We start from the raw sequence: 26,601 nt of genomic DNA, 5'->3' as shown, positions 1-26,601 counted from the left end.
GTATGTATAAGTACCCCTCACTAACCAACTGTGCCACTGGAGCTCTCAGGTAGGGGTACAGAATCATCAAATTTTAGTACTCAGAGCACATTTACAGAACTTGAAGTTACCCACCGCCCCCCTCCATTTTTTGCGGTAAGAAAAAGAGTCCTGAATACTTCAGTTACACAGTCATGGCTAGATCTTTTGCCTTGCAGCATTGCCATTATATGCTATGTCTTCTCTTGTTCTTTATTTATAAGGGTAACAGATCTTTACATTAAACAGATATATTTTAATTTGCCTAAAAGTACTACTTTTTCTACTTTAAGAGTTGACCAAGTTGGTATTCTGGATGCCTGCTGAAAGAATGAAATGTATGTTACTTTTTTTTTTTTGCTATTCTGAGACAGGATCTCACTATGTATGTAGCCCAGGCTGGCCTTGAACTCACAGTGGTCACCCTGCCTCAGCCTGTCTAGTGCTGGCATTACAGGTGTGAGCCACCACACTCAGTGGGAAATGTGTATTTTTATCTAGGATATCTGGATAGTTACAGGGAAAACTTCATAAAGGTTCTCAGGTCTCAGTGATCATAAAGAGAAAAGTCTACATTGGGCTGGGGATTTAGCTCAGTGGTTCTGCCACCTGCCTTGAAAGCGCAAGGTCCTGAGTTCAATCCCAGGTACCAAACCCCCCCCCCCCAAAACAAAAAACAGGGCCGGGGATTTAGCTCAGTGGTTTCACTGCCTGCTGCGCAAATGGAAGGACCCCAAGTTCGATCCCTGGTACCAAAACAAACAAACAAAAAAACAAAAAACAAGAGAAAAGTCTACAGCTTTTAGATCACAGAGGGAATGGTTAATATATGATATGTGAATGCAGGGTCGCTGAAGCAGGTAAAAAATTTCTTGAAAGAACTAATATTCTCAAGGTTGCTGAATCTGATTATAGTTTTTAGATAGTGGAAGAGAACTGAGAACTTGCTTTGGGACAAATGGAGGGAAAAAATAGTCAACCTCCCATTTAGGATGAGAGCTAATCTCACAGCTGCTACCCTGTCAGTAATTCCTGTCTACTATTTATAAACTAAGTACAAAATGCTTTAAACAATGCAAAATAAAACAATCCAAAGGTCCAAAATTTAGTTCAGTAGGCAAAATTTGATACTTTATTATAAAGCAGGATAAACCTATGTGTGAGAGAGAAGATGCAATAAAAAGAAAGCATAAAGAATTCTAATTGTGTAAAGAAACAATAAAAGAGGCACACAAAGCCAAGATGTTGTAAGAAGGGAAATAACTTAAAAAACTAAAAATGTAAAGATTAAAAGTCCAGGGAAAACAGAGGACTAACATAAAAAGTTAAAGTAAGAGTAACACACATATCAATAAGGTATGAACCTGGAATAAAAACTAGAATCTAAATTTGGATAAAACAGGATGAGAAAAGTTGGCTTCTAAAAACAAACTGCCCAAGCAAGTGTTCATTAACAGATAAATGGACAAAAAAATGTGATTTACACATACATACTCCTATAAAAAAGAAATGAAGTTCTGATTTATGCTATGATACAGATGAACCTTGAAAACATTATTGTAATAAAACAAGCAGTTAAGGATATATTATAGGGTTCTACTTATATGAAATATTTAGAATAGGCAAATTCATAAAGATGGAAAGTAGATTAGAGTACCTGGGGCTGAGGGAAAGGGAGAGTGAGGAGTTACTGCTTAATGGGTACATTTCTGGGGATGATGACAGGGTTCTGGAATAAGAGGTAAGAGCTGTATAACATTATGAATGTAATTAATGCCACTGAATTGTACACCTAGAAATGGCTACAGTGACAAATTCTCCGTTATGTACATTTTATCACAAGAGGAGCTAAAACAGACTAAGAGAAAAATTAGTATGCAACAAAACATCACCAGAAATTAAAATAATAAAATATGCTAATGTATTACAAGAATATGACCCTCAAATATAATTTAAGGAACCTAAGGAACATAAGTAAAAGGTAGAGGCTGTTTGTCAGAGGCAGTAGCATAAATAACTTAATTACAAATAAGTAGGATGACCATATAACTTAACATCTGAATCAGGACTTTTTCAGAGGAAAGGGGACAATTAATAATTACACATAGGCAACAGGTGTAGACTGGGACCATCTCTATGTAAGAGCAATCAGTTCTAAGGTTGAGTTCAAACCCACAGTTTGGCAAAAGTACACGTTTGTGTATCTTCTTGAAGGACACAATAAAAAATGCAAGGCCATTTTACTTTTTTTAATTGAAAAATAACAAAATCATATGAACTTTATTGAAGTTGATTGAAGATTACTAACTTGGGACTCATAAAACAACTAACGTGTTCAGGTTTTATTACGAGCTGTAATTTGATATTTTAGGAATTTTTTTTTTTTTGGTACTGGGGATTGAACTCAGGTCCTTGTGCTTGTGCAGCACAGCAAAATCACTGAGCTAAATCCCAAGCCTTATTTTAGGAATTTTTAAAAGGTGAATTATACTATGAAACACACTGATAGGCATATGAAGGAAGTCCAGATGTGAGTCATCTTAAAAATCTACATTTCTATGTATTACATTATAACTCTGTAGATATGTATATATCTTTTTTTTTTTTTTGGTGGTGGGGATGTCAACTCAGGACCTTGAGCTTGCAAGACAGGCATGGTGCCACTGAGCTAAATCCCCAGCCCTGTATATAGCTTTTTAAACACACACACACACACACGTGTGTGTGTGTGTGTGCGTATATATATATATATATATTTTTTTTTTTGTACTCCCCAGTACAAAACTCAGGACCTTGTGCTTGCAAGGCAGGCAGTGGAACCACTGAGCTAAATCCCTGGCTTAAACTTATATTTGACTGTAAATAATTGAGCCTGAAAAATTTTAAAGTCAAATTAGAATTCCTGAGAAAATTAGTAGTTCTGATATCTATCCATCTTTATCTTTAAACTAACATTAATCTTAATTACCTACAAATAGGTTAACTCAGACAGTCCATACCTTACATGAGAAGCTCCGACTTGGGATGTTTCTTGCTAACTCTGATATCTTGGTTTTATTCTGCAGACACTTGGTTAGGTGATATTTTTTCAATTTTATTGTATTGTAATAATGATCAGCGAGGTTATAATGATTCAAATGCTGTTTCTGCATGCATTTCCCAAGGTGAAGAATACTATACTTCAAAGCCCGGAGAAATAATTTGGTCTTCTGTTGCATCATATCAAAGTCCCTGGTTTATGCTCCCCTTGGGGCTGCCTGAAGTCGAATGATTTCAGATGTGTTATTATACAACGGTATCTAAGATCACTAGATCTTATTCTTCCCCTTCAGGGCCATGCACCTCTTAGGTGATGAACACCTGCAGGCACCTGATAACTTAGAGTAAATAAATTTAAAACTTGTATAAGTTAAAGTTTCACTCAAATCATAATTCTCGGCAGAAGTGACTTAAAAGTTCATTTGTAAAGCCAATTTTATCATGCTGAAGTTATGCAACACTGATTCCAGTACACAAAGGGGCAAACTAAAACAAAAAACAGAAAACAAGAAACAATAAAAATCTGCAAATAGACACATAGATTTAATGGGAAATCTTGGGCACTTAAGGGCTTCAAAGGTAAAATGGGTTTGATCTTACATAATTCTGAAGCTATTTTTGGTATCTATGTGGAGAGTACACTGAAAAGGCTTATTAAAGGCATGAGGAGATGAATATTTGTTGCGTGTTGGCTGTGTGCCAGTTGTTTTATCTACTTGTCTAATTATACTTCATATGGACTAGAGCAAGCAGCTATATAATATTCATTTTACAAGAGAGCAAACTGTGGCTCTAGGTAGTTTAAGCAACTGCCTTAAGTTACTTGAATACTAAGCACCATAGCAAAAGACCCAATCTGATTTGACTTCAAATCTTAGATATAAGCCATTACACTTTAATGTTACAAGAGTATGCAGCTCTTGAAAAAAAATGACTGCAAGATGCACAAATAAAACATGAGGTCCTTTCTGGTTTCAGCTGGTAAGTAAGTTCTTCTTAATCATGATAGCTAGGTAAGTAGTTAAGAGTCAGACCTGGTTCAGATTTGGACCCTGCACTTAACTGTCTCTGTGTCTTTGGGTTTCAGTGTCTTCATCTGAAAAACTAAAATAATGACATCATTTGTCTTCTGACGTTGTTACTGCTTAAGACTAAAATGAGGCATTTTAGTCTTAATCAGAGCCCTTAATACAGAGCCTAGCACGTAGTAATCACTCAACAGAAGGTAGCTAATATTTCTAGACGAGGAATAATCTAGGTATATTGCATCCTGTTGAATGTAATCGTAGAATTCTCCTGTAAAATAGCCTTTAGTAACATAGGTAGAATACTGCGTCAGATTTACTACAGATCTGATCGCTTACAACGCCCTTTCCCCCCTTAATCTCCTATGTCGCAGCAAAACAACGGGGGAATGAATATAGGAGCAGCAACCGACACTAACAAAAAAGGAAAAAAAGGCCTCGTAAATCATCATGTCTGTCCCCACAATCTCAAACCATCCATCTTCCACCCTCAGAGAGAAGACAGTACGCAGGGTTAAGGATGGGTTGGGATAAATAAATAGGCGTTCCGACAACCTATTCGTTCTCCTCGTGCAATTCTCCACCCCAGGGATGTGACAGTCGCGTTTGGAGAGGGAGTGTTGTTACACGCAGTGAAGAGACATGGATTAAAAAGGACCAGGGAACGGAGAGGAGAAAAGAGATTAGGGAAGAGACCCCAGCAACCACCCCTTATACGTACGCAAGATGAGTCAGTCCGGCTCTGGACACAAGCGAGTGAAGGAAAGCCAAAAAAAAAACAAAAAACAAACAAACAAACAAAACCAACCCCGAAGCTCTCAGGCAGGAGCAAGAATCACTGCCGCCTCGCTCACCTGAAGTCAGTGGTCTGCAGTCAGCAGGACCACAACCTACCAAGAGCCGCCCAGAGCTGGTTTGCAGCACGCCAATCTACGTAACGCCAAACCAGTACGAGTACTAAGCACATTTCGCCATCTTTATTGTGGTCAACAATGGTTTTTTTTTTTTTTTTTTTTTTTTTTTTTTTTCTCCCTTCACTCGAGTTCTTTAGTCTTCAAAGATATAATACTTTAGGATCTTTTCTAGTCTTCTGAGCTGGAGACGGAGCTGGAAAGGCGAAAACGAAGAGTAACAGCATCTCACTAGCTCTGCCACAGTTTCCTCGTGCTCTGGTCCGCCCTTACTCAAGATGGCTGCCAGCAAAATGGTGCAATGACGCGAGACAGCGCTACCTTGGTTGCCAAGGAGATGAGAATACCGGAAATGCGGAATTCGGGGAGGGCGCGCGCAAGAGCCGTAGGCGAGAGGGCGGGCGTTACAGGTCCTGACAGAGAAGAAGTTGGCAGGTCCTGACAGGGGAGAGCTGTTTCGGCGGCATCTCTGCTAGTAGACAGCTCGGTTGGGATGGAGTCGCGAGTCTCGGACTCCGGGGTGGGAGAGACAGAAGTCGCCGAGGGTGAGGGTCCGACATTTGGTGGCACCACACGGGGACCCGCAGTCTCGGCGTCCCTGGGAGCCTCCCGGTGGAAGCTCCTGCGACAGGTAAGGGAGTCCCTCACGCCTCACCTTTGCCTCTGGCCACTCCCCTCTCAGGTACCTGGCAGCGTTCCAGGTCGCCTCTCTCTCTACTTGGCATCTTGGGATGTTCCTTCTCAGCTTGGCGGGAGCCACTTGAAAAGCGCCCCCTTGTTTCACATTAGGGTCCCACCAAAAAGGAGGACTCTGATGGGTTGGGCGGGGAGCGGAACTGCCATGGCTGAGCTCCTTGGAAACTCAGATTGAAGTAGAAGATCCTCTGCTAGACATTTGTCTGGGGGCATCGCTGGGACCACCACTCCCCACGTGCTGCTCTTCTTTCTCATTTCTGTTTTGCCACCTTCCCCGGGCTGCTTCTTGCTTCTTAACTCCCAGCCTGATTCTAGTTGCCAGTTCTAGTCTCCACCCTCTGGCCCTAAGCCTCTCGGAGATCTGCGTAGTTGACTGTGATAGGACCGGGAAACTACGAATAGAGCGGCTTGAGGAGGGTAGGAAGAGCTGCACTGTTCCCTCTATCACTGGAAAGTGAAAGCCAAACGTTTGTTTTGTAGTTTGAGGAGATCAGCGGGATACTCGGTGTCCCAAGTGAACGAGTCGAGGTGTTGGTTGGTTCATCGACAGTAGCTTCTACTACTTAAAAGTTGGTGTGGTTTCTGATGATTTCACTCCTGGGCAGGTTTGACGGAAGTTCCGATTGGCGCTCACCGACACTCTCCAAACTGCTTGAAGTGAAACCTGTTTGTGTTTTCACACCCCAGTATTATGCCTCTGCCTCAGATGTCCTAAAACTTTTGAGTACACTTTCCACTTCTGACCACTCGGCGAGTTTCCTAGCTCTTGCCACCTTACTTGAAATTGTGCTTTTAGTACTTTTGGAATCATTTTGTTTGCAGTTTTCTCGGGTCGTTGTAAAAAGCGGTCTTTTAGTGCTAGGTATTGCGAGATAACTCAGCGTTAAGTAAGATCATTTCTTTGCCGATGCATTGACAGTTTTTCCAGGGCATTGATCATTAGGTTTTGTTATTAATGTTATAAATGGTAATGTAGGACAACAAAATGAATATTCTCATATATCATCACGTTTATAATATAAGTACCTATCTCTTAGAATTATTAAGTGATAAATAAGGTCTTTAATCAAGTCTTATATTGAGCATCCCTAACCTGAAAATCCAAAATCTGAAATGCTCCAAAATTTGAAACTTTTTTAGTGCTGACACGATGCCACAAGCGGAAAATTTTACACCAGGCCTCAATAAAACTAGTGGCCGTCAAAATGCAGGTGCACCAAATATGTAGAATTATCTTCAGGCTGTGTGTGTAAGGTATATATGAAACATACGAATTTGTGTAGACTTGGGTCATGTTTCCAAGATATACTATTATAAAAATATTACAGAATCCAAAAGAATCCACTAGTGGTCCCAAGGATTTCAAGTATGGAATTCATTTTCATCCCCCACCTTCCATAAGGATACAAACACAAACGTGTTTGGGTAAGCACTATCTTTTGTTATTCTGTGACAAGACTTAAGTGATTCTTAATATTGTAAAACTTAGTCGACCAGTATTTACCTTCATTCTGTCTAAACCAAAACCATGAAAAGCTTTAGCTGTGGCTATCATTTGAACTCTGTACGCACTTTGACATTTAATGTTTTTGGTACACATGTGCCTATATTAGTGTCTTTTAATGTTCTCTACTTGGTGAATGACTTCACCCTTCACACTTTCTAAAGTGAATTTCCCTCATCAACTCTAGGTTAAGTTAAACCCTCATCCTACCCTTTATTGCGTTGTTTTATGATCATTTGCTTAGAGTTTCTTTTTCTTACTAGATGGGAGTTCTCCCTGGGGAGAGGGAGGGGAGACTATGTATGGTTAATCTCTATCTTTTGCACCTAGCTCAGGGGCTAGCTAGTTGGTTGTAAGTAGATAGAGTTAAATGCCATGGAACGCATCAGACTGAGAAGAATCTTTAAGTGGCCTATAGTGCTGAGTCCTTATTGCCTTGTATTAATTAGTTATTGCTGATTAGCACAAGCACAACCTCACTATGACTTACAGCAGTGACCATTTATTTTGTTGTATATCTGTAGGTCACCTGGGATTTGACCCACACAGGCTGTGATCAGCTGGGTGGCTTTATACTGCATGCTTGATCCACACACCCCAAATCCTTGGACAAGTTGGCTGCCATGTTCTCATGGTGATGGCAGAGTTATAAGAGGGCAAGCCCAACCACAAATCACGTTGTAAGCAACTGGTTTCATGATGTTTGCTAACATCTCTTTGGCCAAAGTAAGTTACTTGGTCAAGACCAATGTCAAGGAGCAGAAAAATATCCTCTTTTCTTGGAGATGACAGGGAGAAAGTGAATATTTTTCTATAATAATGTTATCTATCATACACTAGACATTTGGAGCCTCTCAGTAAGTAAACCATTCAAATGAATGGATCATTCCTATTTCATATACACCCAAAACTAGAAAATCCTGAGGGATCTAAGCAGTGCTAGAGATACACAACATTCTTTAGTCGGGCACCTTCATGATATCTGTTTCTGTTTGTTTTCTCTCTCACAAATCTGTTTTTCCATTACCTCAGTGACTCTAATGTTATCTCATGGTCCTTCATTTTATAGTAACTGTTCAGTATTACCTGTCTTTTAGAATTCACATTTCTGAGAGAAAACTTGGTTGACCTAGTTCATTATTTGGTACCAGGTCACATGAAAAGTTGCTGACATTTGAGTCTAATGCTAACTTCAATTAGATGAAAGTCTATGGATCAATAGCCATAGATGGTATGAATGTTGTTTTATTTTCTTCTTTGTTGGGTTTTATTTCCTGATAGCAAAATGGCCATAGGCCATTTTAGGCTTTCACCATCCACCCAGCTAGTGATCCAGAAGAAATGACCCATTTTCCCAACATCTAAATCATTTCCTCCAAACAACTCTGACAGGCCAAGTTTGAAGCAATTATTGTGTCCAGGAGAATGGGGCACTTTGGTAACCTGGCACATTAGCTGCATGGAGGCAGGAAAGATAACAGCCCCACCACGATTACATAGAGGAAGGGGGGCAGGACAGATGAAAAAGTAGCAACGACTGTTACACACTTACACAGATTCTCCCAAACACATATTGAAGGAAACTGCTTGCCTAGACGGCTGAATACTTGGCTGCAGAATCTGATTAATGGAATATTTCACAGTAAAATTCAAGCTAAAATAGGATGTTATGTGTTTGAATACTGAAAGAGATTGCCGTTTTTGGAATAGAATTTAATATACTGTGGTTTGAAGCCCAGATCTGCCCTTAACTTTGTAAGGTAGTGAGCAATCTCTTTCAACCTCAGTGTTGTTCATTTTTAAATGAAGGAATGAGACTAGATTTCTTTAGTACTTCTCTCATCTATGATTATTTTTAAATGAAATTCTTTTCAAGGGCTAGAAATAATTTTATTTTCTAATTCTATTGTTTTATGAATTCTCAATGTAGATTTTACTTAACACTTTAAAATTGCCTATTGGAGGTCTACTGTCTAGAGTATATAAAGAATTTAAAAAAAATCAGACCCCTCAAATTTAAAGAGCCAGTGCAAAAATGGGCATCTGAAATGAACAGACATTTTTCAGACAAAGAAGTAGAAATAGCAAATAAACATATGAAAAAGTGTTCAACATCACTCATCATTTGAGAGATGCAAATTAAAACAACGCTAAGATTCCACCTCACACCAGAAAGAATGGCTGCTATCAAGAAATCAACCTGGGGGCCTGCGATTTAGCTCAGTGGTGCCGCTGCCTGCCTGGCAAGCGTGAGGCCCTGAGCTCGATCCCTGGTACCAAAAAAGAAAAAAAAGAAAGAAAGAAAAAATCAACCAATAGCAAATGCTGGCAGGGCTGTGGACAAAAAGGAATACTTCTCCACTGTTGGTAGGAGTGTAGACTGATGTAACCACTGTGGAAATCAATGTGGAGATTCCTCAAAAAAAACTAGGATTAGAGGTCCCATTTGACCAAGCTATTCCCCTGCTGAGTATCTTCTCAAAAGAATTAAAAGCATCATACCACAGCAGTATATGTGCATCCATGTTTATAGTGGCACAATTTGTAATAGCTAAATCTTGGAAACAACACAAATGCCCATCAAATGGTGACTGGATAAAGATGTGGGTTTTTAAAAAAGTAAAATGGAGTACTACTCAGCCATAAAGAATGATAAACTAGAGACATTTATAGCTAAATGGATGCACATTGTGGCCATACTTTTAAGTGAAATAAATAAGACACACATGTGTGAATACCGAATAGCTTCTCTGGTGTGAAAAACTGCAAGTATAAATGAGGACAAAAATAAAAATAAATAATGTAAAACAGGAAGAAAAGTTCCAATAGGGAAGGAGAAGTTGGGGTGGGAGGTAGAAGGGAAAGAAAGAAATATGAGAAAAGAAGGAAAAGATAGTAACAAAGTTATTGAATCAGGTGAATGGAGTAAGGAGAATATCTTACTGTCTTTAACTCACCATAGGCATTAATGCAGAACTATAGAACATGTAAACAGAGTTCTGGCACAGTGGAAAAACCACTAATGTCAGCCACACCTAGATCTTAATCTGTCCTGGGTCTACATCTTACTGTTTGGCTTTTTATTGGTCTTCTATATTAAGTATGTAGATGTTTATGGAATGTACTTTTGTTTTAACTTTGTTCTTGACCTTGTTTTATAGCCCACTTTTGCTTTCCCTTTTTCTTTCTCACCCACATTTTAGTGTTATTTTGTTGTGTTATGCGTCTTTGTAAGCCTTGTTAAATACTTTTGTATCATACATGGCATGAGTAAACCTCCTATAAACTGTGAGAATTTGGGCCACTTTTTACTTTCTAAATCTTGATTTCCTTTTCACTTATTAAATGGGAAAAGAACATATCTGGTGGCTTGCTTTGAGGATATGAGATATATATGTGAAATGTTTAGCTTAGGATTTGCCACAGTATAGAAATAATAACTGTTACCATTGTCATGATTTTTCTTGGTTATATTGAGTCGTCTTTGGGATTTTTTTTTGTCTTTGGATGGGGGATCCTTCTTCAAAGATATATTGGCCCTTTCTCCTTGTTTTATTCCCTCTCTTTATCGTGGTTGAAATAGTATAGAATCTTAATGCTTTCCCTCTAACTTTGATTCTCCTTGACCTTTCTTCTGTCTTGAGACCTACGTAGAGCTATTTCTGTTTACATGTTAATATGAGGTTGTTTTTTTTTTGTACCGGGGATCGAACTCAGGACCTTGCGTTTGCAAGGCAGGTGGCAAAACCACTGAGCTAAATCCCAGGCCCTGTTAATATGAATTTTAAAGAAAGTTCTAACTTTCATTTTTGCCTACTGACTTATGTTTTGTGCTCACTGACTTCATTTATTTGGGGCTCTTAATCTCAGAGGAAAATTATCCTTTTTGTACCCCAGAAATAAGCACTGGTTTTAAACCATCCTGATTGAATTTTAAGCCATCTCCTTCTCTGTAGGGTAACTTTTAGAGGAATTGACTATTTTGTTGAGTGATACCAAATGTCAGTATATATAGGTCTTTTCTCATGTTCCTTTCTGGGAGATATAAGACTGGCTGCCTGTGATCTAGAACCTAAGTGAGGGAGAGGATATTGTTTAAAGAACATCTTATGTCACCCTAAACTGGGCTTGATGTTTAAGACCAGAATTTTTCTGATTCATCTTTTCTATAAGTTTATCCTTTAGAATTACACTGTGGGGAAGAAGAAATTAGTTGCTTGGCATTGCTCATGGAATCAGAGGATCTAGCTACTCTTAAAGGATTTTTAACCAATATTTCTCTGTTTAGCCTTGTTCCTTGCATTAACTTTCTATCACTACAACAAAATAGCTGAGGCAATTAACTTGTAAAGAAGAAAGGTTTATTTTGGCTAATAGTTTTAGAGAATCTAGCTCATGATCAAGTGGATCCATTGCTTTTAGGCCTTTGGTGGTGGTGCTAAGAGCAGTTTTATAAAGTGTGTGTGATAGATCAAACTGCTTACCTCATGGAGGAAAAAAAAGAGGTTAGGGTCTCATTTCAAGTATACATTCCTAATGACCCAAGAACTTCTCACTAGACCCTATCTCCTAAAGGTTTCATCACCTCTGTCTTAGTTACTTTTTCATTCCTGGGACAAAAGACCTAACACCCACAACTTAAAAGGAGAGAGATTTATTTTGGCTCACATTTTCAGTCGAAGGCTGGCTCCAAGGCAAGAAATGGCCTGACAGAGGGGCATAATGGAGGAAAGCTGTTTATGTCATGATGCTTAGAAAACAGGGAGAGCAGGAAGGAGCTAGGTAGATTTACTCTTCCAGATCATGTTCCTACTGGCCTGTCTCTTTTGATCAGGCCTTACCTCCCAGCAGCACATTTAGCTCTGCATTCATCAGTCAATCCACGGGTGAGTACATACCCTCCATGATTCAAACAGCTTTCAATAGTCCCACTTTTGAGTGCATGAGGCTTTGAGGGGACATTCCAGATTCAAACCCCTGGGCCTCCAAAGACTCATGCACATCTCTTTATACAAAATGTTTTCAGTCCATCTCCTAGAGTTGCCCAAGTCTTACCAGTTCCAGCATTGCTGCAAAGTCCAAGTCCAAAGTGTCCTCTGAGATTCAAGGTAAACCCTTAGCTGTGAGCCCCTGTAAAAATAAAAAAGAAAGTTAAATACGTCCAATATACAATAGCACAGGGTAAACATTCACATTCCAAAAAGGAGGGACAAGAGGATAGGAAGAAATTGATTGTACCAAAACAAGACTGAAACCCAAGAGGGCAAACATTAACTCCTGTAGTTCTGTGTTCAGTACCTGGGCTGGTGGTGGCAAAATGTGAGGTTCAAAGTGCTTGGATGGCCCCATCTCTATAGCATTGCTGGTTGCAACTCTCCTGGCCTCTCTTAGGGTGGCTTTGCTCACTGACTACAGCTTTCTACGGCAGATGTTCCATATTCCTGGCTTCTTTTAATTTCCTGGGGTCTCTACCATGCTTTTGGCTTCACTGTCATAGCTTCATGCACTGATCTTTCAGGGGTACACTGCCTGGCCTGCTAGGTCTTCTTCTGAAAGGAAGCCTCTCTGAGCCCCCTGACTCTTGCATGTACATGCCTATAAAGTCAGCACTGTGTGAATGATGCCAAGGTCTGCCGGCAGCTTGAACAGTACAGGCCCCCTTGGATCATGGCTGTGGAGGTTTCTAAGTGCCTGGATGTCTGAGCACTGTGAACCAAATCCCAAGAACCAATTTCCTAGGGGCCACCCCTTTTAAGCATGGTTCCCTGGGGCTGTCCTCTAACTTTTGGACCTATCAATTTGCAGAGGGTAGGGTGTTGTGGATTCCTAGGATGCCCTCAAGGTATCCTTCTTATTCTGATGCAAAGTACTTGGTTGGTTTCTTTTAAATGCTCATTTAGTAACCAACCTATCCTCTGCTTCAACTTACAATTTTTTTTTTTTCTGGCAAAACTGGAAACTTTTAAAATCAGTTTTTTGCTTCTGTTTCTCAGTGTAAATCTCACTAAATGGAGCACACAGTACCCATGCAACACTCTGAATGTTGGGCTGCTTTGAAATTTACTCTGTGAGATTAATTAGTCCACTCTTATCAATTGTAGTGTCCTGCAAAGTCTTAGGACATGAGCAAAATGTGGACAAATTTTCTGGCAGAGTATAACACATGTGACTTCTAGCCTAGCTGCCTTCTTCCCAATTGAAATCTCATGTACCTGGTCTTACTGCCTACCTTTTTCTCAGCATTTTGGTCTTCTGATCTCTGACTAGAATATCCCATCAAGCTCAGCTTATAGCATTCCAGAGTTTTGCTAGCTGGCATTTTCAAACCTTTCCAAAGTCCCCACATGAACCACTTCTAAAGGCTTCTAAACCATATGGTCAGGTAGTCACAGCAGCAACCCTCCTTTGCAATACCCGTATCTGTCTTAGTCACTTATTGTTGAGACAAAATACTTGATACCTACAACTTGAAGGGGGAGAGGTTTAGTTTCTCTAACATTTTTAGTCCATAGATAGGTAGTCCAAGATAGGTGGGCTTGATGGAAGGGTCTGGGAGAGGACCTGCTTGTGTCATGGGAGCCAGGAAGCAGAGAGAGAAGTGAGAAACTGGGAAGGAAGATGATATACCCTTTCAAGTCATGCCCTCAGTGACTTGCCACTTGTGGCCAGGCCTCCTAACAGCAATAGCATAACAGCAGCAATATCCTGATGGTCCAGTCCTCTTCTAAAATCTCTGCCTATGAGTGCATGAGGCTCTTAGGGAACATAAACCCTAACAACTTCCTTAAGTGTCATCCTGGGGACCAAACCTTTAACACATGAGCATTTTGGGGACATAGCACCTGTGCTATAGCACTCTTGTTTTCCTTCCATACCCTGTCCTTCTTAAGTACCTACAACCTCCATCAACTGAGTCTTTCCTAAGTCTGTGATAGGACTTTGTTTTTTCTTTGCTTATCTATTGCTGGTATTTAGATTTCATTTTTTTTGTTGTTGTTTTGTTTTGTTTTTGGTACTGGGGATCAAACTTGGAACTTTGTGCTTGCAAAGCAGGTGGTGGAACCACTGAGCTAAATCCCTGGCCCTAGATTTCATTTTTTTCCAACCTGCCAAATTAGTTACCACTCATCATTTGCTTTTGTAGTCTCTGTCCTTTTGGATTTGCTCCTTAACTTATGTTTTAGGGAGTTTTGTGGGGATGGGAAATAACTACGTAAGTTGTGTTGCCTTGTTTAGCTAGAAGTGAGTTAATTGTATATTGAGTACTGATTCTAAGTGAGTCTTTACATGTGGTATCAATTGTCTTGTTTAATTTTTACAGAAGCCTTTTTTTTGGAAATTTTTTTTCCCCCCATTAACTTTATTGGTACATTTTAGGTATAAAATACAGTTACATTCATCACTGGGATCTTGTACCTTTACATGAGTCTCTTGGTTCTTTTTTTTTTTTCCCCTTCCCTTGCCCTCCCTTCACCCTCTCCACCCTTCCCTATTTGCAAAGACCTTGTTTCCATTTTTTTCCTCTTTGCATATTTTTTCCTTTCCCTTTTTTCCCTTCCTCTACCCCTCCCAATTCCCCTGCTCTTTTAGACCTTTTCTTCCTGTTACACAATATCAGTTATACATTTTTAAAATTACAATATTAAGATCTAGGAGACATTGCCACAGATTTTACAGAATTTAAAAGGATATAGAAAGCATATTACAAAAATCTGTTTTGAAATAAATTTGACAACTTCTAAGAAGTAACTTAGAATACAAATTAATGAAACTAACTCTGGAGGAAATATAAAATTTGAATAGCACCTATTAAAGAAAGTATATTCCTAGCTTGAAAACCTACCTATATGACAACAGCAAGCTTATCAATATTTTAACTGATAAATTATATCAAACATTTAAAGCAGAAAAAAGAAGGAACACTTCTCCCCTCATTTTAGGAACTCAACATTGTGCTAATCCTAAAACTGGATAAAGATAATAGAAGAAAAAAGTATGAACATAGATAGAAATTTGTTTAACAAAACAAACTATTAGAAGTCAGATCTGGCAGTATGTAGAAAGTGGTTTTGTTATAGGGATGGCAGTGTTGGTTCAGCATTGGAAGATCCACCCCCAAAAGTAATCATTTTAACAGAGGAAAGGAAAAAGCCATATGATCCTGTCAGTAGTTGGAGAAAGAGTATTGGACTAAATTCTACAGCTGTTCATAGTAAAAGCTATCAGGAGACTAGAAGTAGAACAGAACCTTCTCAACAGATCAAAGACATGTACTCCATACTTCCAACAAAAACTCCTTCTATGAATGGAGACGATACTATGCTTTCTCCCTAAAATGGGGAACAAGGGCATATATGCCTACTCTTCATCTGTCTATTAGACTTTGAAACATAGGTCTAAACTAAAATAGTCTGGCAATAAAATGACACAACTAGGATAGGATTGGCATGGCAGAAGCAAAATCTTTATATGTAGATGAAATGATCATCTACAGAGAAAATACTAAGAAATCTCTAGGAGCCCCTAGAACTTGTACTTGAATTTAGCAGGATTAGAAAACACAAGTTATATACAAAAATTCAAGTCTGTGTATACTTGCTATAAATGAAGAACTGGATATTGAAATTTAAAAGTTATGTAGGAGTACAAAGGACCCAGAAAAGCCAAAAACAAAAACAAAAACAGTGTTGGAAGACGTTTAGCACCCAATTTTAAGACTTCTTCTAAAGCTACAGTAATCAATGCAGTGTTGGTGTAAGGAAAGACATATAGATCATTGGAGTAAAACAGAGAATCTAGAAATAGAATCACACATATATGGTCCACTAAGTTTTGAAAGATTATTTAACATTAACATTTTATAGAATATAAACTCAATTCAAGAGCCGAGGAAGAGATAGTGTTTGCAGCAAATGGCACTAGAACACCTGGTATCTGTATATAAAAAATTAACCTCAACCCTTTTTTTCCATACATGAAAATAACTTGAACAGATCTATGAACCTAAACAAGAAAGCCTAAAAGTATGAAACTTTAAGAAGAAATTATAAAGGAAAATATTTATGAGTTCAGGGTGGGCAAGAACTACCTAGGATACAAAAAACATGATGTATAAAAGAAAAAAAATTGATAAATGGGATTCCATCAATATTTAGAACTTTAAATGACATCATTAAAATGAAAAGTACTCCTTAAACAGACCATATTTACAATACATGTAACCTATGAGCAGAATATAGAAAGAATTCTTAGAGCTCATTAAGAGACAACTCAATTAAAATGTAGACATAAGAAGACGATAAATAGCCAGTATAGCACAAGGAATGGCGTGCAACTCTAGAATCAGAAAAATACTAATCAGTACAATAATAAGATTGAATTATACACTCATTAGGGAGATGAAGTTAAAAGTTTTAAAAGCCTTGTCATGACTTTTTCTTTTTGTTGGATTCTCCCCCTTTGCGTTTAATTTGTCACGCCCAATGGATTCATTCTGCTGTGTTTCCTGGGGTTGTGATCCTCATTGTCTTTTCCTAGGGTATTGTCTAAAATTTTTTGGAGTGCCGGTTTGGTATTCATGAAGTTCCTGAGGTGCTCTTTATCATGAAAGTATCTTATTTCTCCATCCATTTTGAAAGATAGTTTTGCAGGGTACATCAATCTGGGTTGGAGGCTGTTTTTCTTTAGGGCTTGAAATCCATCACTCCAAGCTCTTCTTGCCTTGAGGGTTTGCATTGAGAAGTGTGCTGTGATTCTGATGGGCTTTCCTTTGTATGTGATTTGTTTCTTTTCTCTGACTGCTTGTAGAATTTTGTTCTTCTGTTGGATTTCTGGAATCCTAACTATTATATGCCTATGTGTAGATTTTTTTTGATTAAGGCTAGTTGGAGTCCTATATGCCTCACTTATCTGTATGTCAAGTTCTTTTCCCCTCCTTGGGAAGTTTTCTGCCATCACTTCTGTGAAGAGTTTTTTTTATGTCATCTGCACTCTCTCTTCTTTCTTCATTGACTCCAGTCAGTCTTATGTTATTCTTCTTTGCATCGTCTAGCAGCTGCTGGATTGATTTCTCATGTTCCCTTACAATTTTAAAGCAATTTTTCTTTTCCTCCTCACTAATTGCAATCTTACCTTCTATATGTGAAATTCTATCCTCACATTGGTTCATTCTGCTGTGCAGACTTTCAATGGAGTTTTTAATCTCTTGGAAATCTGTTTGTACCTGTTTTATGGATTCCATTTGTTTCCTATGTTGGGATTCCATCATATTCCTCAGATCCTCTATTTTTTTATCTGTGTCCTCTCTAGATTTATTAATCATGTCTTGCACCATGAGCAAAATCTTTCCTGTTATCTGAGTAATTATTTCTGATTTCATTTTTCCCAGATCCTCTTTTGTTGCCAGTTCAGAGAGTCCAGGTGGTTGAATATTAGAGTGTTCCAACTCGTTTCCCTTTGGGGTTGCCGTAGGTGATCCAGAAGTCTGTTTTTGAGGCTTGTTTATGTGTCTTCTCATTTCCACCGTTGGGGGGGGGTGCTTCTGGCACCCACGTGGCTCACCTTCTCTGCCCTAGTAGCTTGGGGTGGCTGTGGGGGAGCTTCCTTCTGGGTGCTGGGACTGGCTCACCTTCTGTGCCCTAGGAGCCTGGGATGGAGGCAGGGAGCTTCCTTCCAGGTGCTGGGACCGGCTGAGCTTCACTGCCCTAGGAGCCTGGGATGGAGGAGGGGGAGCTTCCTTCCGGGTGCTGGGACCGGCTGAGCTTCACTGCCCTAGGAGCCTGGGATGGAGGCGGGGGAGCTTCCTTCCGGGTGCTGGGACCGGCTGAGCTTCACTGCCCTAGGAGCCTGGGATGGAGGCGGGGAGCTTCCTTCTGGGTGCTGGGACCGGCTGAGCTTCACTCTACAGAAGCCTTTTGATCTACAACTATTGTGTGTCACATACTGTATTAGGAGCTGCAATGTAGACATTATTATTCTTGTCTTATGGGGAAGAGATTGGGTTCAAAGGATTATAAAGGTATTCATACTCATAACTATTGAAGGACAGGTTCTCTAGCAATGCTCTTGCTCATTTTCCAAGGGACACTGCTTTTATTAGAAAATTACAGGTTGTAAGGCTCCTGCAAAGTTATGCTCAGTCTACTTAGTTCTGGAATACACAGACAATTTAGATTAACAAATGGGTCTAAGTCTTCCATTTTGTTTGGTTACATACATTATATACCTTATAGGAATAGGACCTTGGGACTTAATGCCTTTTTTCTTCTTCTGACATTTAACATTTTGACATGAACTGGTTTGCTATATAGTATTGAAATAGCTCATTGATTTAGCAGAATGACAATATCTTGACTTTGACCAATTTCTTAAATTCTGATCATTCCATTTGGATATTGATCACTTTTATATATAGGGGTTAAAAGAGATATTTTAGAAGTAATAGGTGATAAGGTTCTTAACTTGATAGGAGATTTATATATCTTCTCAGCTGTCAAAGCTAAAAACATTATTTGTGGCCTTAAAATAACTGAATCTTTAAGTTAAAAGAAATAGTGAAAGTAATTTCACTTGATTTCCTATTGTAATTACCTTTATCTAACATGAATTACATAAAGAAATATTCTATTTATTCTGAATATTTTGCCTGTTACTTCCATTGGGTGTCACCTTGTTATATTATAAATCGTGGGACTTACTAAACTATTATAAAAGCCCCTTGCAGTAGTAGATATTTGGTGACTTACATATTTTTTTCACTGTATGGTACCATTACCTTGATATCAGAGTAATTTAATTACTATAAAAAGATACTTCTGTTTTGGACTTTAGACAAGATCCTAGTGTAAGCTCAATTGAGTAGTTTATTTTTCTTCCTCATGACCATAGTTGAGTAGTTTGCTTTTCTTCCTCATAACCATATTTGACATATAATAAGACCTTGTTTTGGGTAAAGGGTTTTAAGACTATTTTTATATGAAACTTCTAAGAAAAGACTACCTTTTTTTTTATTAGTACATATTAGTCATATGGAATAATGGGTACATGCATATAACATACTCTGATCATCTCCTTCCTCCCATTACTCCCTTGTCCTTCCCTTTCCCCTCCCACTTATTCTCTTCTTTTTCTTTAATGATCTCCTTTCTACTTTCATGTTCCCTGTCTCTATTTTTTAAAAATTACACACATGAGAGAAAACATGAAATATTTTCTTAGTCTGGCTTATTTCACTTAACATGGTGATTTCCAGTTCCATCCATTTTTTTGCAAATGTCATGATATAATTCTTTTTATAATTAACTAATGCTCCATGTGTATACACAACACATTTTCTTTATTCATCAGTTGATGGAAGTTATTTCTATAGCTTAGCTACTGTACTGTAGTAAACATGGATATTAACGTATCTCTAAGCTGACTTTAATTCTTTCTGGAATATACTGAAGAGTGATATAGCTGGAGCAAATAGTCTGTCTATTTTTTAGTTTTTTGAGGAACCTCTGTACCAGTTTCAATAGTGGCTGTACTAATTTATATTCCCACTAGCAGTGTAGAAGGGTTCATCTCACCCTCATCTCCATCCTCACCATCCTTTATTGTTTTTTGTGTTTTTGATGATACCCATTCTGATTGGGGAGAGAGAAAACCTCAATATGGTTTTGCTTTTTATTTCCCTGATGGCTAAAGATGTTGAACAGTTTCTCATGTACTTATTGACCATTTGTACTTCTTTTGATAAGTGTCTGTTGTGTTATTTGCCCATTTTTGGATTTTTTTTGTTGTTGTTGCTGTTTTTGCCTGTACTTGTGACTTGGAGTGCTTCCTCTATGTTTTCTTCTAGCAGTTTCAAAGTTTCAGGTCTTATACTTAGGTCTTTGATTCATTTTGAATTGATTTTCGTACAAAGTAAAAATAGAGATCTAATTTCAGTCTACTACATATGAGTATATTGTTTTCCCAGCACTGTTTGCTAACTACCTTTTCAAAGAAATGCCTTATTGTCATTGATTCTCTCTGCTATATATTTTCTGTTTTACTACCTTTTACTCTTTTGTAGCCTAATTTGCTTCTTTTTCTAAGTTTTTCAATGAATACTTAGCTTATCAACTTTTGGCCTTTTCATAAATTTCCCTGTAAGTATGGATTGAAGTGCATTTCATGTTTTGAAATATATTTCTATTATTATTCAGATCAAAGTGCTTTCTAATTCTCATCGAGTTTTTGTTTTTTTTCATTTTGGTTCATAGGTTATTTAGAAGTGTACTTTTTAATTTCCAAATATATTTGAAATTTCAGATACTCTTTATTTTTGTTTATTAGGAAAAATATGTTTTATATCTTTAATACACTTTCATCATCTGAAAATCAACATATACAAAACCGGGAAGAATAGTATAACAGCATAATCATCATTTAGGTATCCAAAAATTTCAACATTTTTATCTCATGACCAACTTTGACTCATTTCTATACTTCTATCATTCCTTTCCTACTAGATTATTTTGAAGCCAGTCTGAGATATGTCATTTTTCTATACATATTTTATTATGTACTTTTATTAAAGATGACATTTAAAACATGATCATATTCCATTGCTGTCATGAAATGTATGATATTCAGATTTTTCCCACTGTCTCAAAATTATTCTTTACAATTTGTTTTGAAACACAATCCAAATAAGGTCCAAGCCGGGCGTGGTGGTGCATGCCTGTAATCCCAGCACTCGGGAGGCCATGGCAGGAGGATCACTGCAAGTTTGAGGCCAACCTGGGCTACATAGTGAGTTCAAGCCCATCCTGAACTACATAGTGAGGCCCTCTCTCAAATCCCCAGCCCCCAAGAAAACCCCAAATAAAATCCAAGCATTGTTATTGATTAATATGTCGCATAAGTCTTTTTAGTTTGTGTATCCCCTCTGCATGACTCTTTTTCACCTCTTGGCATTTATTTATTGAAGAAACATTTTTTACCATAAGGAAATGACACATTAGAGGATATAGACATATTTAATCTGATTAGAATTTTATACAGTTTATGCATAGTATTAAAACCTCATGTGATATCCCATAAATATATATAGTTTTCATCAGTTAAAATTTTAAGAATAAAATATAATTATTTTAAAGAGTAGAAAAACAAAGAAACTTTATTTTTGTCTTACAAAGTTTCCCATGGTTTGATTTTGCTAATTGGACTTTGATGGTATAATTTAATGGGTTTCTCTATCTTTTGTATTTCCTATCACCTACAAAGTTGATAGATACAGAGACTTGATCAGATTCAGATTTGGGCTTTCCTTTTGCTAAATGGTCAATATAGTTGTGTGTCTGTTTTCATAAGTAGTCACAATGGTGTCTGTTTATTTCTCATCTTGAGGAAGGCTGCCTAGATTCATGAATTGATGAGGGAGTTGGGAAGTGGTGATAGTCTATCTCTGTCATTCTTCATTTTTATTTGGGTTATTGCTATAAAGAGAAATTTCACCTCTGCTTACAGTTCTTGTAGGAAAGACAGATATTTAATTCTCCTTATTTAGTGGTTTTCAAAATGAGTTGGTTCTCTACTATCCTTGAATGTTCAGCAATGAGACATTTTAAACATACCACTATGAACTAATAGTGTGTTTTGATTCTTTTGCATTTATCAACTCTATTAATATTCCTACCATCCTATATTTGGGCAAATGGACCCCATTCAATTGGCTCCTGAGTCTCTTTGACCTAAATATAATTTTTTATAATTTTCTTGTGTGCAGGATGTTCCAGGCTCGTCTTGTACAATTCCTGACATTTCTCCAAGAAGGTCTTACTTTGTTTGAGTAGGAGATCATATTTAGAGACAGTGTGAACACATTTAGTGGGAAATATAGCATAGTTTTAAAAAATGAAGAACACTATTACTTTGTATTGTGCTTTCATTTAGATTCAGAGCTATTGGGATTTTTGCTTAACCTCGTCAGTATCACAGCAGTTTCTTCTTTTTTTTTTTTGGTACCGGGGATCGAACTTGGGACTTTGCCCTTGTGAAGCAGGCGCTGAAACCACTGAGCTAAATCCCCAGCCCACAGCAGTTTCTTCTTTCTCCCACACTTCAAACACTAGTTTTCAACATGACACTAGCAAAACTAGTTATTTGATTGAATTAAACAATACACCCCCCCCCAACACACACACTTCCCAGGCCCAGGAAAACATACTTACCTCTGCTTAGGTAAGTTTGAAATTCAACTTTTACCTTCTAGTTCTTCAGCCAATTAAAGGTTCTGCTTATCTTCTCAGTTTTTCTTCTGGAATTGACAGATATCTCCAGTAGAGAAGTAGTTACAAAAGCCATGCTCACTTCTTGAGGCTTATCTCATTTTTGAGATATCAGAGTTGTAAACTGGGTTGGTCATGCTCACCTATAATCCCAGCTACTTGGTGGCTGAGCCAGGAGGATCTTACATTGGAGGCCAGTCTGGGCATTCTTAGAAAGACCTTGTTTCAAGATAAAAATAAAAAGGAGGGGGGTATAGCTCAGTGGTAAAGCACCCTGGGTTCTATTCCCAGTAGTGAAAAAAAAAAGATATTAGACTGATAAATCTTTGCCATCTTCCTTGCTCTCCGATGTCTTCAAGTATGTTTTAAAATATTTTGTCCATCTTTTCTCAGTTGTGTTCAGTAGGAGGTTGGTCTGAATAATCTACCATGATTGGACCTGAAAGTTCCCTTTCCACTTAAATTTTGAACACTTAGCTTATGATATGTTTATGTAACCATAATATTTGATTTTATTTCATAGGTTCTGAAGCAGAAACACCTGGATGACCGTCTGCGACATGTATCTGTAAGAAGATTTGAGTCCTTTAATCTGTTTTCAGTAACAGAAGCCAAAAAAAGGGAAACTAAAGAAGAGGCTGCTGCATGGATCCAGTACACAAGTGTCTTCTATCCTGAATATAATGTCTTCTTAAGGTAACCATTATTATAGTTATGATTTAAAAAAACTATTGTCAGGGCTGGGGATCTAGTGCCCGCCTCGCAAGCACAAGGTCCCAAGTTCGATCCCCAGTACCAAAAAAACAAACAAAAACAAAAAAACTATTGTCTCTTGTAGAAGAGAGAAAATCTTGTAGAAGATTGATCTTTTAATGAAGAATCTCATTGTTAAAAAAAAAAAAAAAAGAATCTCATTCTTCCATTGTATTTGTAGACAATTTTTATCAAAACATAGGTTTTGCAAATTTGTTTTAGAAAATCCTGCTGCTTGAACTGGGTCTTGCTGTACTTTCAGACTAAAAAAAAAATCCTTATGCATATGGCTACATTTGAGAATAAAGTGAGTTGCAAATCAAAGGGTTCATGAACTGTTCTCTCATACATAGCATTTGATTATGACAAAAAGCTAGAGTTTGGTTTTTTTTTTGAAGTAAAAAAAGGTTGAAAGTGAAAACAGAATTTTTCCAAACTACTCTTCAAGTAGTAGTTATCTGAAAAGTCAATCTTTGGTATTTTTCCCATTCATGTTTTGTCACTTTAAGAATAGAATCTGAGGAATAGGAGGAGAACATTCAGCTAAAACACTGATATTGTGAGAAGCATACAGACTGTTCTGGCTTTAAAAATTAGAAAAGAGACAAGAGAGTTGCAAACTGCAGTAACAAGATACCACTTTTACTGAATTAATTTTCTCTCACAGTTATATTCTAGCACATTGCAATAATACTGCAGTTGTTTCATTTTATAAAATCTGCCTTTCCTGACAAGATTTCACATTTTGAAAGGGAGGGAGGAGCACATTTATTGTAACTGTGTAAGAAGATCAAAAACATTTCTAGTGGAAATATGACTGTATGAGGCTTAGGTGAGGCTAGGAATAATTTTAAGAAAAAAATTTTCATGAAGTATAGCTAACTATTTTAGTTTAAAATATCTAAGTTTTAAAAGATACTAGTTAAAATTTTGGTATTTAAATAAAATCAATTAGGATGGACCAGGAAAGAATAGTCAGGATCTGGTACATAATGTTTGTTTCATTGAAAACACTACATAGAGACAAATTTAGGGATTTGTAAGCTTGCCTTTATATTTTTTATGAAATTCTACTTAGAATGGCTCATTTCATTGCACTGTGATGGAGATAATCAATGTAGTCCTTGGTTAGGAAGGAAAGAAAAGTGCATTACTTACTCTGGCCCACATACACAGGTGCTTTCCTGTAGTTTATTTCACATAATCCTTACAATAACTCTGGGAACTAGGAATGAAGATGATTAAACAGTTGGAAAATAATATGTGAAAGGAAATTAAAAAGAAGGAAAAACAGTGTCCCAGCAGGAGTTTTCAGATATAAAGTTTAAAACTTTTCTTTTTTCTTTTTAATTTTTTATTTATATATTAATTGGTACATTTTAGATATACAATACATTTACATTTATCATAGGGTGTTTGTACCTGTACATGATGTATCTTAGTTCTTATTTTTTCCCCCATTACCTATGCACCCTTCACCCCCACCACCTTTCCCTATTTACATAGACTTTGTTTCCATTTTTTTTTTTCTTTCTCATAATTTTTCCTTTCCCTTCTTCCCTTTCCACTTCCCCTCCCACCACCCCTACCCCTTTGGATCTTTTCCTATTTCAAATTATCAATTATTTGTCTTAATCATTTTCATCCTTATTTACATTTTCAGTTTCTCACACTAGAGAAACTATTTGGTATTTACACATGTGTGTCATATTTATTTTACTTAAGAGTATGACCTCAATATGCATCCATTTAGCTATAAATGACTCTAGTTTTTCATTCTTTATGGCTGAGTAGTACCCCATTTTATAAAAAAAACCACATCTTCTTTATCCAGTTTCCAGTTGATGGGCACTTGGGCTGTTTCCAAATTTTAGCTATTACAAACTGTGCTGCTATAAACACAGGTGCACATATATCGATTCTTTTAATTCTTTGGGGAAGATACCCAGTAGGGAAATAGCTTGGTCAAATGGGACCTCTAGTCCTAGTTCTTTGAGGTATCTCCATACGGATTTCCACAGTGGTTGCACCAGTCTGCACTCCCACCAACAACGGAGAAGGGTTCCTTTCTCTCCACACCCCCGGCAGCATTTGTTATTGGTTCATTTCTTGATAGCAGCCATTCTTTCTGGGGTGAGGAGGAATCTCAGTGTTGTTTTCATCTGCATCTCTTGAATGACCAGTAATGTTGAACAATTTTTCATATATTTATTTGCTGTTTTTACTTCTTTGTCTGAGAAATGTCTGTTCATTTTGGATGCCTATTTTTGAATTGGGTCTTTGAATTTGGGGGGTCTGATTTTTTTTCAATTCTTTATATATTCTCGATAGTAGACCTTTGTCTGAGTTACAGCTGCTAAAAATTTCTTCCCATATTGTAGGTTGTCTCTTAGCTCTGTTGGTAGTTTCTCTTGCAGTGCAGAAGCTTTTTAATAAGATAAGATCCCAGTTGTTGATTCTTTGTGTTAGCTCCCGTGCTACTGAAGATTTGTTCATAAAGTCTTTTCCTATACCAATGTCATTGAGAGTTCTACCTAACTTATCTTCCAGCAAGTTTACTGTTTCTGTCTTGATATTTAGCTCTTTAATCCACTTCAATCTCAGTTTAGTGCATGGTGATAGGTATGGGTCTAGTTTTAATCTTTGGCAGGTTGAAATCCAGTTTTTCCAACACCATTTATTAAATAGGCTATCTTTTCTCCAATGAGGGTGGTTGGCTCTTTTGTCAAAGATGAGGTGGCTGAGCATGTCTGGAGTTGTTTCTGCATCTTCTAATCTATTCCACTGATCCTTGGGTCTGTTTCTTTGCCAGTACCATGCTGTTTTTATCACAGTAGCTTTGTAGTATAGTTTCAAGTTGGGGATTGTGATACCCCCAGCCATGTCTCTGTTGCCTAGAATTGCTTTTGCTATTCTAGGTTTCTTCTGCTTCCAAATGAATTTTTGGATTGTTTTCTCTAGTTCTGTGAAGTGTATTGTTGGAATTTCAATCGGTATTGCATTAAATCTATATAGTAGTTTTGGAAGTATGGCCATTTTCACTATATTGATTCTTCCTACCCAGGAACAAGGGATATCTCTCCATTTTCTTATATCCTCTTTGATCTCCTTTTTCAGAGTACTGTAGTTTTCAGCATAGAGGTCTTTTGCTTCTTTTGTTAGGTTGATTTCTAGATATTTCATTTTTTTAGATGCTATTGTAAAAGGAATTATTTCCCGAATTTCTCTCTCAATGGGTCTGCTATTTGCATATAAGAAGGCTATTGTTTTTTGAGTGTTGACCTTATATCCAGCTACTCTACTGAATCTGTCAATTAGGTCTAGAAGACTTTTGACCAAGTTTTTTGGGTCTTCTATGTAAAGTATCATATCATCAGCAAATAATGACAGTTTAGCTT

At 37.5% G+C, this 26,601-nt stretch overlaps 2 protein-coding genes across 11 annotated transcripts in view; one reads left to right on the top strand and one right to left on the bottom strand.

Annotated features, from left to right (window-relative positions):
• The window catches only part of Prepl (prolyl endopeptidase like), a 34,415-nt gene extending 29,273 nt beyond the window's left edge, over positions 1-5,142 (bottom strand). Inside the window, exons 1-2 of one of the 7 annotated variants that reach the window (XM_004839381.4) lie at positions 4,937-5,142; positions 3,018-3,275 (exon numbers count right to left, since the gene is read on the bottom strand). In XM_004839381.4, coding sequence (XP_004839438.2) covers positions 3,018-3,239 — 222 coding nt within the window. In that variant the 5' untranslated portion in view covers positions 3,240-3,275; positions 4,937-5,142. Of the gene's footprint in view, positions 1-3,017; positions 3,544-4,803 lie in introns of all 7 variants that reach the window. The other 6 variants (XM_004839382.4, XM_021253812.2, XM_004839383.4 and 3 more) reach the window with 6 other exon arrangements.
• A 308-nt stretch (positions 5,143-5,450) lies between these two features.
• Camkmt (calmodulin-lysine N-methyltransferase) overlaps positions 5,451-26,601 on the top strand; it is a 442,726-nt gene continuing 421,575 nt past the window's right edge. For all 4 annotated transcript variants that reach the window (XR_015452987.1, XM_004839379.4, XM_004839378.4 and 1 more), the window contains exons 1-2: positions 5,451-5,624; positions 22,974-23,146. Coding sequence is in view for 3 of the 4 variants with exons in the window: in XM_004839379.4 (XP_004839436.1) it covers positions 5,487-5,624; positions 22,974-23,146 (311 nt within the window). In the remaining variant the exon portion in view is untranslated. The remainder of the gene's footprint in view (positions 5,625-22,973; positions 23,147-26,601) is intronic.

Source organism: Heterocephalus glaber, unplaced genomic scaffold (genome assembly GCF_053883595.1).
Source record: "Heterocephalus glaber isolate CG9 unplaced genomic scaffold, H.glaber_assembly_v1.0 deba00001457, whole genome shotgun sequence".
Taxonomy (NCBI): domain Eukaryota; kingdom Metazoa; phylum Chordata; class Mammalia; order Rodentia; family Bathyergidae; genus Heterocephalus; species Heterocephalus glaber.
The sequence above is the reverse complement of the archived record's forward strand: the minus strand, read 5'-3'. Positions and strand labels throughout refer to the sequence as shown.